The sequence below is a fragment of the Hemicordylus capensis genome, chromosome 10 (genome assembly GCF_027244095.1).
Source record: "Hemicordylus capensis ecotype Gifberg chromosome 10, rHemCap1.1.pri, whole genome shotgun sequence".
NCBI lineage: Eukaryota > Metazoa > Chordata > Lepidosauria > Squamata > Cordylidae > Hemicordylus > Hemicordylus capensis.
In genome coordinates, this window is record NC_069666.1 from 9,525,095 (window position 1) to 9,539,478 (window position 14,384).

The 14,384-nt window shown below is 48.0% G+C and overlaps 1 protein-coding gene across 5 annotated transcripts in view; it reads left to right on the forward strand.

The window, feature by feature from the left end:
* ARNT2 (aryl hydrocarbon receptor nuclear translocator 2) overlaps positions 1-14,384 on the forward strand; it is a 122,324-nt gene that overhangs the window by 50,643 nt on the left and 57,297 nt on the right. For all 5 annotated transcript variants that reach the window (XM_053272558.1, XM_053272557.1, XM_053272559.1 and 2 more), the window contains exon 6: positions 11,843-11,945. In XM_053272558.1, coding sequence (XP_053128533.1) covers positions 11,843-11,945 — 103 coding nt within the window. The remainder of the gene's footprint in view (positions 1-11,842; positions 11,946-14,384) is intronic.

Below are 14,384 nucleotides of genomic sequence, written 5' to 3' on the forward strand. Positions count from 1 at the left end.
ACGATTTCTATAGAATCTTGGCCGTCCACCTTGTCTAAACGTCCAGATTCCTTGAGATCTATGGGGTGGAACTGTAGGAAGCTGCCTTGCATCAAGCTAAAGAGAGACTTAGAGAGAGGGTCTTTGTGGTAGCGAGCATGAATTGTCCTCTTTGCTAAGCAGGGTCTGCCCTGGTTTGCATTTGAATGGGAGACTACGTGTGTGAGCACTGTAAGGTATTCCCCTTGGGAGAGGGGGCCCCTTATGGGAAGAGCAGAAGGTTCCAAGCTCCCTCCCTGGCATCTCCAAGACAGGAGAGAAACTCCTGCCTGCAACCTTGGAGAAGCCGCTGCCAGTCTGTGCAGACAATACTGAGCTAGATGGACCAATGGTCTGACTCAGTATATGGCAGCTTCCTGTGTTCCTGTGGTCACAGCTGGCCCACCAGCCAACGCTGAGCAAAGGCCACCCTGGCCACAGCGGCCAACTGATGGTTCTAGGAGCAGCGCTGGATCCAGGAGAACCCCCAAGCTGCAAACCTGCTCCTTTTAGAGGGTGTGCATCCCCATCTAGAACAGGCCAAAACTGTTCTAAAGGAAGCCCTGGGTCTTGGGCTGCAATATTTGCTCCTGATATATTTCTCTTCCACTCCCCCAGACCCAGCAACCTTTAACTCGGGGATTCTCCAACGTGGGACCCCACTGTGACTGGGGGTGATGGGAGTTGTAGTCCAGCAACATCCGGGGACCCCAGCTTGAGAACCCATGCTTTGGCGGCATGTTTTGCATTATGTGCTTGCTTGCTTTTCCTGCTCTGCTTCTCTGCAGCAAAACTCCCCCGTGATCAAAAAGGTTGTCTGTTTCTAAAATAGCCTTGTTTCCAAGGCCCCCACCTCATGCCTAGCTTTCGAATTTTATTGCGATGATGCTCGTAGTGTTGGGAGAAATGACACAATCTAGGTTAATTAGTCAGACACAAAGCCGTGTGCCTCTGCAATCCAATCCCCTTTGGTCTTCTGACCAAGGAGGAGGATGAAGAAAACATCTGAACGGGCATCCTTCGGAGAGGAAGAATTAAGACATAAAAAGGCCCTTTACGATTCCCTTGCTGCCGGCCAGCTGTGGTTGCTGTCAGCAACGTCCATAAATATCTCCCAACTATGCTACATCTCAATCATCTTCCCTCCTCCTTGATTGCCCTTGACATGGGTCCACGCTTCTCTGTAGCCCTGCCACTTCATAACTTTGAAAACTTATACAACCCTCTTTGCAATCCAATGAGGTCACTGCCGACACCAGAGCAGATGGAGGGCTCAGCAGTTCCAGGGAGAATGGAGTCACGGGATTGCTGGGTCACCTGGTGGTTGCTTGCCGGTTGCCTTGCTCTTGGATGCCTTGAGAAAGAGGCCATAGAGGTCTTTCTGGTTCAGGCAGAAGAGAGAGGGGGGAAGCCATCTGTCGGTGGTTCGTTCTGACTCAAAGGAGGTAAATTTAAGTTCTGGGTTCCTAAGTTATCTTAGGAATGTAGGAAGCTGCCTTAGGACCAAGTCAGTCCCTTGCTCCGTCTGGCTTAGTATTGTTTACACCGACTGGCAGCAGCTTCTCCAAGGTTTCAGGCAGGAGTCTCCCAGAGCCCTACCTGGAGATGCTGCCAGGGAATGAATGTGGGACTGTCTGCAAGCAAAGCAGGTGCTCTGTGACTGAGCTATGAATGCTCCTGATAAACCTATGAAGCTGCCTTCCACTGCATCCATTTCACTCAGTATTGTCTACACACTCGCTCCTCCTTGGTCCACCTCACTCAGTATTGTCTACACGCTCGTCCTCCCTGGTCCATCTCACTCAGTATTGTCTACATGCTCACTGCTCCTTGGTCCACGTCTGCAGACTCGCTCCTCTTTGGTCCACCTCACTCAGTATTGTCTACATGCTTGCTCCTCCCTGGTCCACCTCGCTCAGTATTGTCTACATGCTCACTCCTCCTTGGCCCATCTCGCTCAGTATTGGCTACATGAACTGGCAGCAGCTTCTCCGAGGCTTCAGGCAGGAGGCTCTCCCAGCCCTGCCTGGAGATGTTGCCCGAATAGAACCCTTGGCAGGACTGGATCTTCTGCATACAAAGCAGGGGCTCTTGCACTGAACTGAAGCCCCATCCCCTAAGGGGAATATCTCACAGCAGGCAGGGTTCACTTGTAGTCTTCCACCCAAATGCAAACCAGAGTGGATCCTGCTTAACAAAGGAAAGAATTTGTGTTCACTACCACAAGACCAGCTCTCTGCTAAGCATAAATGCTGCCTTCTGCTGAGTCAGACCATCGGTCCATCTAGCTCAGCGCTCTCTCAGTACAGTACTCAATCACTCTGAACTGACTTCTTGCACATTTAACAAAAATCCATGTTGATGCAAGCGAGCCGGAACAATATCTCTGATCGCCTTCCAATGTTGGGTCGTGAATACAGCCTTTCTCGGCCACACAGAGGTGTTTTCCAAATTCAGATCAGTGGGGAAGTTCTGGACACATCCTGTTGTTGAAAACCAAATGTTCTGGCTCAGTTGCCTTGAAAGTGAATGGATCTTTACCTCCAGGGTGCCTCAAAAGCATGAAGTGTTTCCAGTGTTCCTTGTATCGGAGATTCCCAGACATTGTTGACTACAGCTCCCGTCATCCCCAGCTGAAGCTCTCTGCCGCTGGGGATGATGGGAGTTGTAGTCAACAATGTCTAGGAATCCCTCTGACAGGGAACAGAGGGATTCCACCCCCAGCACCAAGCTTAATGGTTGATGCAAAATAATTGCACTCTACAGCTGACCTTGATCCTCTACAGAGCTATGGGTAAGTCAGGCCTTGGCAAATTTTTCTTGACCCTGGGATCCAGCCCCAAAATTTAGGAGGCAGATTGCCCTCTGCTCTGGGTAATCCCCAGCAACATAGGAAGCTGCCATATACTGAGTCAGACCATTGGTCTATCAAGCTCAGTATTGTCTACCCAGACTGGCAGCAGCTCCTCCAAGGTTGTAGGCAGGAGTCTCTTTCGGCTCTATCTTGGAGATGCTGCCAGGGAGGGAACTTGGAACCTCCTGCAGGCAAGCATGCAAATGCTCTTCCCAGAGCGGCCCATTCCCGACGGGGAATATCTTGCAGTGCTCATACAGCTTCCCATTCAAATACAAACCAGGGTGGACCCCACTTAGCAAAAGGGACAATCCATGCTTGCTGTGACAAGACCAGCTCTCCTCTGGTGACCTCATTGAGTGCACCAAAGGCTGTGCCCACACTACCAAAATGGCAAAGTAGGGATTCTGGCGTCACCCCTACTCCACCCCATCTTTGCTGCTGAATAGCATTTCAGTCGGTCCAAGGGGGAAAGGAACAGTCACCTCTGATCAATCCTCTTGCCCCATACCACAATCGGGCATTTCTGATCACCCTTGGCGGACGAGGAGGAGGAGTAATGTTGGAAGTTCCTCGTTTCTCTACCCTGCATTCTTGTCAAATATTGTCGAAAAATTATGAGCAAGACTTTGGTTTTGAACAATTCCTGCCATGCAACAGGCACCGATGCCAATTAGTGCTTCTGTCCAGTCCGGGGTCTGCTTCTAATTGGAGCCACATCTGATTATCATTAGTCATTTCGCATTTGGCTTCAGTGATTAATCATGTCCTTTTGTTTTCCTGCATCTCAGCCTTGGGGTTCCCCCTGTCTCCACCACCCCCCACCCACCCCCGGACATACACACCTTTTTCTTCTTCCACCAAGGAAAAGAAGTTTTTGGATTCTGCAGAAATTCTTCTGGTGCCTTTTTCCTGTTTTTTGTTTGTCTTTTCTGAGCAGCCCCGTGGAGGATCCTTTCGGCGCACAAAGTCATCTTTTGTTATCCTGTCCAAGCCAAACGAACTTGTCGATTCTTCTTATTCCTGCCACAGGAAAAGGATTGGGGCATAGGGAGGGGGGCAGATAATGATGGAAGGCCCGACTTCTCTCTCTGTGTTGCCAGCACAGAAGATGGAGTGGTTTCTTGCCTGCCAGGGATTGCCATCCAGGGGTATGTGAACCTCTGGGGGTACTTTAAAGACCCGTTAGGGGTACCTGGCATGCAGGACCGCATGGGGGGGGCACACAGATGGCACATGCCCTGGGCTCCCCATTGCCCACTTCTTATGCCCCATGGATGAGTAACTTGCGCTGTATTTATTTAATTATCATTCATTTTAACGTTTCTCTCACCCTCTTCCTCCAAGGAGCCCAGTACATGGTTATGTGTGTCCTCACAACAACCCTGTGAGGTAGGTCAGGCTGAGAGAGAAGTAACTGGCCCAGAGTGTTTGCTGAATGGAGATTTGAATTCAGCTCTCCCCAGTCCTAGTCCAACGCTCTAGCCACTACGCCACGCTGGCTCACATGAAGGTGGGGACCATGAAGCAGTAGGGTGCGTTTGACGAAATGCACGACATGTTGCAGCCTTGTGTGTGCACCACAATTCTGTGGGAGCACAGGAAAAGGTGTGGGGTAGGTGCAGAATACAGCTTCTGGAGAATCTCAGCTTTCATTTTGAAAGCAGATAGCTAGCTTCTAGTCCTTGTGATTGCAGAGAGACACTGAGAGCATGTGCAGAGGTGCTCCTACTGCTGGACCTTGGGGCCGCGGCCCATGGCCTCCAAAGGCCTGGCGGGTTTCTGCCACTGCTGCGAGGCTACCACCATGAGCCTGCTTCCCTGCTGCAAGGCCGAACCACTGATATTCTAGCCATCATGTGCACGGCTGGGGGGGGTGTGTGAGGCAAAGCAAGCAGGCCTCCCCTCACCCCCAGCGGTGGCCGGTGGAGCAGGAGCAGCCGCCGAGCCTGACTGTCGGGCTCAGTGGCCTCTGAGAACCGCGAGGTGCTCCGGTGCACCTGGGCAGTTAGAATAGAGTGTTGCAAGCTCAGCAAGGGTGGGGGGGGCCCTTGCAGTGGGTGGGGCCTCACAGCAGGATGGCCCGGGTGCCCCAGTTGCCTAGGTGTGCCCCTGAGCATGTGGGGACTGGCAGGGGAAATCTCTGAAACCAGAGGTGCTTGGGTCAAATTCTCAGTGCCCGGTGGCGGGAATTCAGAGCTCCCCCCACAAATCTGGCAAAGCTACAATACACAATGGAAAAATTATGGCATAAATTATGCAAAAGACGGGACACAGTATACACTTTCCCGTTTTGCATAATTCATACCCATCACAGATTTCAGCTTGATGAAGAGTTGCGTTTGGGTTGGCTGGGTACATAGTTTTAATTTAATTTAGGATTTTTAAAAAATCATGACGTGTTCAGTGATGCAGCAGGCTCAGTTATCAGCATTGGACAATTCTGGAAATGGTTTTGTATTTTGGGAAGCAGGGAATTGTGATGTGCTATATTAAGACTTCTGTTGAAAAATGGCTCAGGGTATGCCCTGTATCCCCCCTCGCCTGTTTAATGTCTTGGCTCTCGGACCAGGCGCTATAGAATCTAGGCATCCAAAAGAGTCAGAGAAGTCTGGCTTGGTGTTAGGAACGAGATTTAACTGCCTAGTGGGACTCGTAAGAGAGAACGGAAAAACAGGCCATAAAGCCTGGGCTGCATCTGATTATCAGCCTATAAACGTCAACACGCTGTGTTTAAGATGTCCGTTTGTTTTGCTGGGATGAGCCTCGACCAGAACTCCAGATTGGGAAAAACCCTGGACGACTGTGGAAGTCCAAACCTTGGCTTGAACTGAGTGTGCGTTGATGCCAGCCCCGGGATTGCAAAATGTACATACAGGAGAACCTCGATATTCATGGGGGTTCTGTTCCACGGTACAACCGTGGTTACGGAAATCATGAATATCGAGGCATTAGGCCGATGGGGAATTGGGGATTAGATTCCCAGTTTGAAGAAAATGGTTAAAAAACAGCAGATTTCCAAGGGGGGATGTGGGGGGAAGCTGCCTCCCATTTTAGCTGCTCCCCCTGTGCCCCCAAATGCCTCCAAATTGGCAAAAAATCACTGGGTCCCCCCCATATTTTAAAAAGGAGCCATTTTTAGGCTCTGAAACACAAAGCGGCGAGAAATGACCTCCATAGTCATTTCCAGCCACCCCCAACCCACAGATATGCTGCGGTCGATGTGTGTTTTCCTTTTTTTCACATCGAGTGTCTTTTACCTGACCGCAGATACGCGAATCCGTGGATTTTGAGGTCTTCCTCTACAGCCTTCTCTCACCGGTTGCCGTTTTCCCAATCGTGTTTTTGAGTGTCCGCAACTGGGAAATTGTGACCGGTCTCTCCAACCACAGCCCAAATATCCGCTGTTGGCAAGATTTTATAGTGATTGGGGAGGGTTCGCAATTGGGGGGGGCAGAGTATCTGTGCATTCCTCTTGCTGACCCTGCTGTCTTCTTGTGATTTAAAGTACTTTTTAGCAATTGCGGGGGGGTTCAAAAATTTCCAGAGGTTCAATCTGCTCACTCCTCTTGCTGACTCTTGTAGATTTTAAGGGATTTTTGCTGATTTTTCTAGTATTTTTTTCTTGACTTCTCGGTATTTTCGTGATTGTGATTCCCCTAACCCCCTGTTTCCCATTGGGTTTAAAGCTTTGCCAACCGCAAATTTGCCAAACATGGGGTTCTCCAGGAACCGAACCCCTTTGTTTGGCAACGGATGACTGTAGAAGTTTCAATCCTGCCTGGGTGAGGAGTGTTCGAATTGTTAAGGTGGGGAGGTCAACACAGTATGTCGTCGTTCTATACCTCAACATTCTGATTGATTAGAAAATCCAGAGCTTTCGTCCAAACTGTCTGAAATGGGTTACTGAGCATCCACATGTAGAGTGCTGTAATCTGGTGCGCGCCTTCCTAACCAGAGCCACCTTTTGGAGGCACAGCTGGCTAATTCGTTTCAGGCTACCGGTAGGAGCCAGCGTGGTGTAATGGGGAAAGTGTTGGACTAGGACCAAGATACCCGAGTTCAAATCCCCATTCAGCCACGAAACTCACTAAGGCAGTTCACACAATCATAAAATGGGTAGGGGAGGAGAGCAGGTCTTGAGGGAGCAAGCCTGAATTGTCCCCTTTGCTAAGCAGGGTCTGCCCTGGTTTGTATTTGAATGGGACACTACATGTGTGAGCACTATAAAATATTCCCCTTAGAGGACAGTGCCTCTCTGGCAACAGCGTCTGCATGCAGAAGCTTCCAAGTTTCCTCCCTGGCAGCATCTCCAAGATAGGGCTGAGAGGGACTCCTGCCTGCAACCTTGGAGATGCCGCTGCCAGTCTGTGTAGACAATACTGAACTCAAGGGTCTGACTCCTGTAATAATGACCCCTGTAATAAATTACAGTGTGAAATCCCATGAAGTTGTATTTAGGTTCTGCAAACTTTCCTAATAGATATTTCCTCGGTGTGTATCATCACCAGATTCTGGTCTGTTTTCCACGCATCCTGCTCATGTGAGGTCTTTGACTTCTCATCTGTCACCAGGGAAGATGCACATCAGATGCAGATGCCCAGATGCATGGTTTATGGTCATTTGACAGAGCCATCATTACAGCCACATTCATTGCCTGCTTCTCATATGGCACACAGCTGTGATTTATTTGCTCTTGATTGCAATTAAGAATGTGTCAAGGTCCTGCCATATGAGCAGCTGAAAGGAATTTAGGAATAATAAAGCAGGTAGGCATATTTCTTTAAAAATCCAGAGGGAGGGAAGGGGGGCATTTGGGGACAACCTGGGAACCAGGAGATGTGGGGAAGCCTGCAGCCTGAAATTTCAGCTTACAGACACGTTGGCTGACATCCTGATTAAATTCTCTCAAGGAAGTCTCATTGAAATTAAAACGACCAGTTAGGCATGCAGGAATTCTACCAGCTCTTATCATGGAGCTGCAGATCCTCCCTGAAAATGAGACCCTGTATATAACATATGGTGCTGCCTTATACTGGGTCAGACACTTGATTGGCCTAGGTCAGTGTTGCCTGCCCTGACTCCACCAGGGTTTTAGGCAGGACTCTTTTCCCAGCCCTATCTGGAGATGCTGCCAGGGAGTGAACCTGGGACCTTCTGGATTCAAATGCCCTTCCATTGTGCTATGGCCCATCCCCCTAAGGGGAATATCTTGCAGCCCTCATGTGTGGTCACCCATCCAAACACAAACCAGGGCAGATCCTGCTTAGCAAAGTGGGCAAACTCATGTTCCTATCTTACTGAGGCAAAAGGGACAGAGAAATAGCTCAGTAATAGAGCTCCTCCTTGGATGCAAAAGGTCCCAGGTTCAGTGTCCAGGCAGGCGTGGCGGTCGGTTTAGACAGTACTGAGCTAGATGGACCAAGGGTCTGACTCTGCAGTGCATCAAGAGCATCCTTAGCTCAGTGGTAAATCATCTGCTTGCAGGTGGAAGGTCCCAGGTTCTATCCCTGGCAGCATCTTAAGGTAGGACTGGGAGAGACTCTTGCCTGAAGCCTTGGAGAAACTGCTGCCAGTCAGTGTAGACAAGACTAACTGAGCTAGATGGACCAAGAGTCTGACTCCATATGAGGCAGCTTCTGTTAGGAGTGTGCACAGAGCAGGGTTTGTTGGTTCGGTTACGATTTAAACCGAACCGCCAGTCTGCAAGCCAGATCGGTCGAACCGGCCAGTGGTCCGGTCCGTTCGGTCGAACCAGTTTGCGGGTTGTGCTTCTACAAGCAAAGGGTTGCAGAACCCTTTAAAAGGGTTCTAAGGGTGGCCCGGGCAGCGGTGGTGGCTCCTCTAAACCCCGCCGGGTCACACCATGTACAGAGGCTGGAAACAGGCTGCCCACAGTGCTGGGGCGGGGGGCACCGGTGGGGTTTAGCCCTCAAACCGTTCCATAGCCCTCGAACCGTTCCGGTTCAAACTTGGACTGGCCAAACTGGTTCGAATCAAAGACGGTTTGATTCGAACCGGTTCTGCATACCCCTGCTTCCTATGTCAAGCCTTGCCCAGGTATCAGTGCAGCTTGGAAGGTACAAATAATAGTTTGGGGGAAACATGGTTGAACTTGCAGTTCTTTAAAGCATGCCAGTTGTATTAATCTTTGTCCCCCGTGAGACTCTTGCGGTCCATTCGTTTGAAGGATGGCTGTCTTCATCAGAAGCAACAAGAGAATCGCCCCTCCGTGTCTCTCGTTGAGCACATGTAAGAACGGAGAACACATTATGGGAGATCTCTGTCATCCTTTCCCTTGTCATAAATAGCCTTCTGAGTCACACCTCAAAAGCAGGTCACGGGGCTTGCATGCGGGTGCCTAATTCAAGGGCAAGATCTGGCTGGTGTGTTTGGTAACCCTTTGAGGCATCTTCTAAGGGCATTCCAAAGGGCAGATGTAATGGTCAAATATTTGCCTGTGGGTAGCACGCTCCGTTGCAGGCATCCGTGCCAGAAGGGTCACATGGAGGCAGTTAGGAACTTCGTAATGGTCTCGAGCTGGGAGCCGAAAGGGCCTTAGAGCTTTGCAGTGTGTGACCTGCCGATAAAACTGAGCATGTTTTAACAGCTTCTTTGAAAGGGAGTTTTAGTGTTTAATTTGTTCTGCCTGATTACAGGAATGTGCATTAGCTAATCCAGTTTTACAAAATGCACTCTTTTTGGGTGGTTCTTTTCCCTCCTGATGATAGATCAGGGAAGGAGAGTGGGTCTTGCAGTAACCAGCCTGAATTGCCCCCTTTGCTAAGCAGGGTCTACCTTGGTTTGCATTTGGATGAGACACAACATGTGAGCGCTGTAATATATGGCCCCTTAGGGGATGGGGCCACAGCTCAGTGGAAGAGCAGAAAATCCCAGGTTCAGTCCCCGACATCTCCCGGTAGGGCTGGGAGAGACTCCTGCTTGTAACTGTAGGGAATCGCTGCCAGTCAGTGTAGACAATACTGAGCTAGATGGACCAAGGGTCTGACTCAGTATAAGGCAGCGTTCATTGTAACTTATCGGGGTGGGGGGGAGGCTGTAGCTCAGGGACTAGAATAGCATTTTATTAATTAGTCAAATGGCTGACTCAGTATAAGGCAGCTTTTGCGATGCCTTGAAACTCGTCAAAAGCCAGGATGTGGATTCCTTTTTGAATAAATAAAATTACACAATTTTTTTCCATGCAGCACTTAGACAGAATTTCCTTCCCCTTATTCACTGCAACGGATCAGCATCATTCTCTAGGAATGTCAGCATTAGAAGCTAACCTTTTTATCTATAATGTGTATATAGCACTATTTTTTTTTTAAACCAAAAAACCACTTTGTGGTCCTTATTGCAATTTTTACCCTTGCAACTGTCCTGCAAGGTAGATCACTCCTAGCCCCCACCAAGAGACAATAATTTGGCCAATGTCGCAAAATGAATCTGTGGCATTGATGGAATTTGAACTTAGGGATCCTAAACAGAGTCCAACTCAGTCCACACAGGTGTTCATGGAAATGGCACTGTTTTCGTTGGGGCCCATGCTGGGAATGAATAGGGTTGCCATGATTATGCTAAGCTGCAAAATAAATCCCCAAAAAGCCATTGCAGTCAGGGGCGTAACTATAATAGGGCAAGGGGAGACAGTTGTCTGGGGGCCCACTGCCTTGGGGGGCCCCCCAGAGGCAAGTCACATGACTGACTCCCCCAGCTGCGCACCCGCCTGGCTTCCTTCAATTGTATTCATCCTCTGAAACTGATGTGGGTGTTAAGACCTGGAGCTACCAGAACAGCATGTCTTTCTCTAGGACCATGAAATGACTTGCATCGTCCACAATTTACAAAACCTGTTCAAGATATAGAAATTGTATAGATTTGCATAAGCCAGGGGTTCTCAAAGATTTGGTTCCCCAGAGGTTGTTGGACTACAATCCCCATCATCCTTAGCCACAGTGGCTTTTGGCCCTTACAGCTGGGGATAATCAGTGCTTTATTACAGCCACAGACCAGTACAAGAATAGTACCTGCATTGTGAAGCCAAGCAAAATAACTCATCAAGGTTGTAATACAGTTAAACATCAACATCAGTAATCTAGATTGGGTTCTCGGTCAGCTCCTGGTGAATTTTATTGGATATTAAACAGAATTTAGCCACATTATATGATATTCTGTCATTCTGGTCAGTTAAAAGGTTATCAAGATAAAAAGAATCTGTACAGATGACAGCTAATAAGAGAAGTTAAATATTCATGTCGTCTAAATAAAACTGACAGTAAAGGAGTATGTGTGCTGCTGGGGATGATGGGAGTTGTAGTCCAACCACCTCTGGGGACCCGGGTTTGAGAACCGCTGTCTGAAGCTGTATAATGTCACAGAATTCTTATCTGGAAACTTGGATGCCCCTTTTGCAGATTTTCAGTGGGCAGAATTCAGGCTAAATTAGTTGTGACTAAATTCCATTGAAATCGATGGGCCTTAAGTTTATTTATTTATTTTTATTGTTGCATTTATATACCGCCTTTCATTAAAAACAATCGCAAGGCGGTTCACAAAAGTTAAAAACACACAATAAAAGTATTAAGCTAAAAATATAAAAACAAGCCAAATTGAAAATCTATAAAATACAAGCATAAAAACGACAGACAGCTAAAAACACATAGAAGCCGCAATAAAACAATTATGTAAAAGCCTGAATAAAAAGCCAAGATTTAACAAGCTTTCTAAAAGCTGTAATGGAGTCTGAGGAGCGAATAGCCACTGGGAGAGCATTCCAAAGTTAAGCATGATTAGCTCGCCTCATTAATTTCAGGGGTGCTTGGTCATAACTAAGTTAGTCTGGATGCTGCCCACTGGAGAGGAGACTTGAAAACCTGATCCCGCCTGGGACCTTTTCGGGGTTGATGCACTTACTGGCTTCACACTGATCCTCCTCCTTCCTGTCTCCCCTTCCCCACCGCCTTTCAGGAAGGATTTTGGACTTGAAAACCGGGACGGTCAAGAAAGAAGGCCAGCAGTCCTCCATGAGAATGTGCATGGGCTCAAGACGGTCATTCATTTGCAGAATGAGGTGAGCAGTCCTATTTATTTTCGTTTCTCAACCCTGGCCACCCTGGCCTGTCCCGCAGACAAGAGCCCACGAAGTCTGGAAGGTGGCAAGGCGGGTTGGATTGCAGCACCGCAGAGGGCATACCGTGGGGCAAGTTTACTCCCGCAGCAGTCAGAACTGGACGGAACCCTTAAATACCTCCGAGCCAGACTGACCCTCCTGGACCACCTCTCAGCTGAAGCTTTAAAGGGACAGCCATCTGACCTGGAGACGGGCACTCTTCCTCCTCCGCGCTGTCTGACCCTGCCACACATCTCCAGGCACACCTTTGTCGCCAAACAGCATCCAGATGCATGGAGGCCTGTCTTCCCTCGGGGTAGGGTCCAGAGGGAGGAACCCAGATACTGGGCAAATCTGACTCTCTGAAGACTGGCCGGATTTTTCTGCAGACTGTAGAAAGGGCCCCTCATCCTTGTTTTCTCACCCAGAGAAATACTACAAACGTATTGCCTTATGGACGTTGCCAGACTGGAAGTAGAATGTTGATTGATTGATTGATTGATTGATTGATTGATTTGATATACCACCCCACTCCACAGACTCAAGGCAAGAAGTACAAGGCAAGAACAGCATCCAAGATTTTTAAAAAATAAGAGAGAGAGATTTAAAGGGCAAATGCCTGGCGGAAAAGAAACGTCTTATTGAAGATCTTAAAGGCTGAAGGGGAGTTTTTCCTTTTCCTAAAGGCTGGATATTGCAGGGTTTTTCTAACTTGCATTTCCGAGTGTTGGACTACAACTCCCATTATCCCCAGATGCAACAGCTAGGGATGAGGCGGGGCGTAGTCCAAGAACATCTGGGGGACCTAGGTTTGAGAATCTCTGGCATCTTGGGTTTGGAGCCCTCTGTGGTGCTTCTTTTCATTAACACGTCAGTCAATCTGACTCCTGCGTGTTTGTCTACAGTTTATGAAGGAATCAACAGCTCATATCCTTTCTCTAGTTGTGTTTACCATGACTTAATTTTTCTCCAGTGGTTGCGCAGAAAAAAATCATGCATCTAATTAACCACTGGAATGCAAGCCATTGTATCACCATAATATGTGCTTATTTAAATCCCTCCTCCTGAAAGCAAACATTCCACAGGGGGGTGGAGATGGGGCTGTTTTGGTTGCTCAACAAACCAATATTAATGAAATACACGAATAAAGACAAGAAGAATTAATCAGCCAGCTAATTTTAGATGTTGGAACAAATCTGGCATGCATCTTCATTTTGCAATGTTCAAACCTTTTAGGCAACTGTCTTAAATTTTTGTTTTATTTCAGTCCAGTTGCATGACAGTAATTAACCACATTTCTGGTCAGAAGGGACACTTAAGAATTCCTAAGTCTTTGGGCTCAAAAAATATTTGGATTCTTCTACACAATGAGCTCATTTAAACTGAAAAAAACCTGTTTTCAATTTGAAGCACCAAATACTGGGCACATAACTAATTTGTTACTCCAAGGTATAGTACATTTCCACATGGAGGTTCCACATAAGCAACTAGCTGTTGACAGACCTCTCTTTGATGAATTTGCCTAAATGTGGGAGTTCTCAAACTTGGATCCTCAGATGGTATTGGACTACAACTCCCATCATCCACAGCCACACTGACCAACATGGGTTTCCCACAGACTGTATATTCAGTGAGGAGCTGCAGCCAGTTACCCCTCCCTAACTATTGTTATGTTGTATAATATTTGCAAAAATATGTCTGGGTTGTTCACTCCCTTTTTTTTTTAAGGCGTGCTCTTGAAATGTTTTTGGTATAAACCTTAAACATACAGGGCATAACCCTGTATGAAGCTGCTGCCAGTCTGTGTAGACAATACTGAGCTAGATGGACCTAAGGTCTGACTCAGTATATGGCAGCTTCCTTTGTTCCTAACCCAGCCAAAGTTTAAGCACTTTGGGGTCTCTTTCATTTTAGTGGAAGGGTAATCTCTGTGCTGTTGAAATCTGTGGGGTTTTAAAGTGCTTAGCTTTAGCTGGATTGCACCATGGATGTGTGAAATGGTTCACTGTATTACAAGTTGTATGTAAATTGGAAAGTCAGATTTGGAAGTAGGTTTCCAGGGAGCAGCCACCAAATGGCGCAGCGGGAAATGACTTGACTATCAAACCAGAGGTTGCCGGTTTGAAGCCCCGCTGGTATTTTTCCCAGACTATGGGAAACATCTGTATCAGGCAGCAGCGATATAGGAAGATGCGGAAAGGTATCGTCTCATACTGCGCGGGAGGAGGCAATGGTAAACCCTTCCTGTATTCTACCGAAGACAACCACGGGGCTCTGTGGTTGCCAGGAGTCGACACCGACTTGACGGCACGCTTGACCTTTACCTTTCCAGTGAGCAGACATGTTGCAAAAAAGATTATTGTGTACTTTCACTGAACAACTGGGCAAAGAGGCATCTTT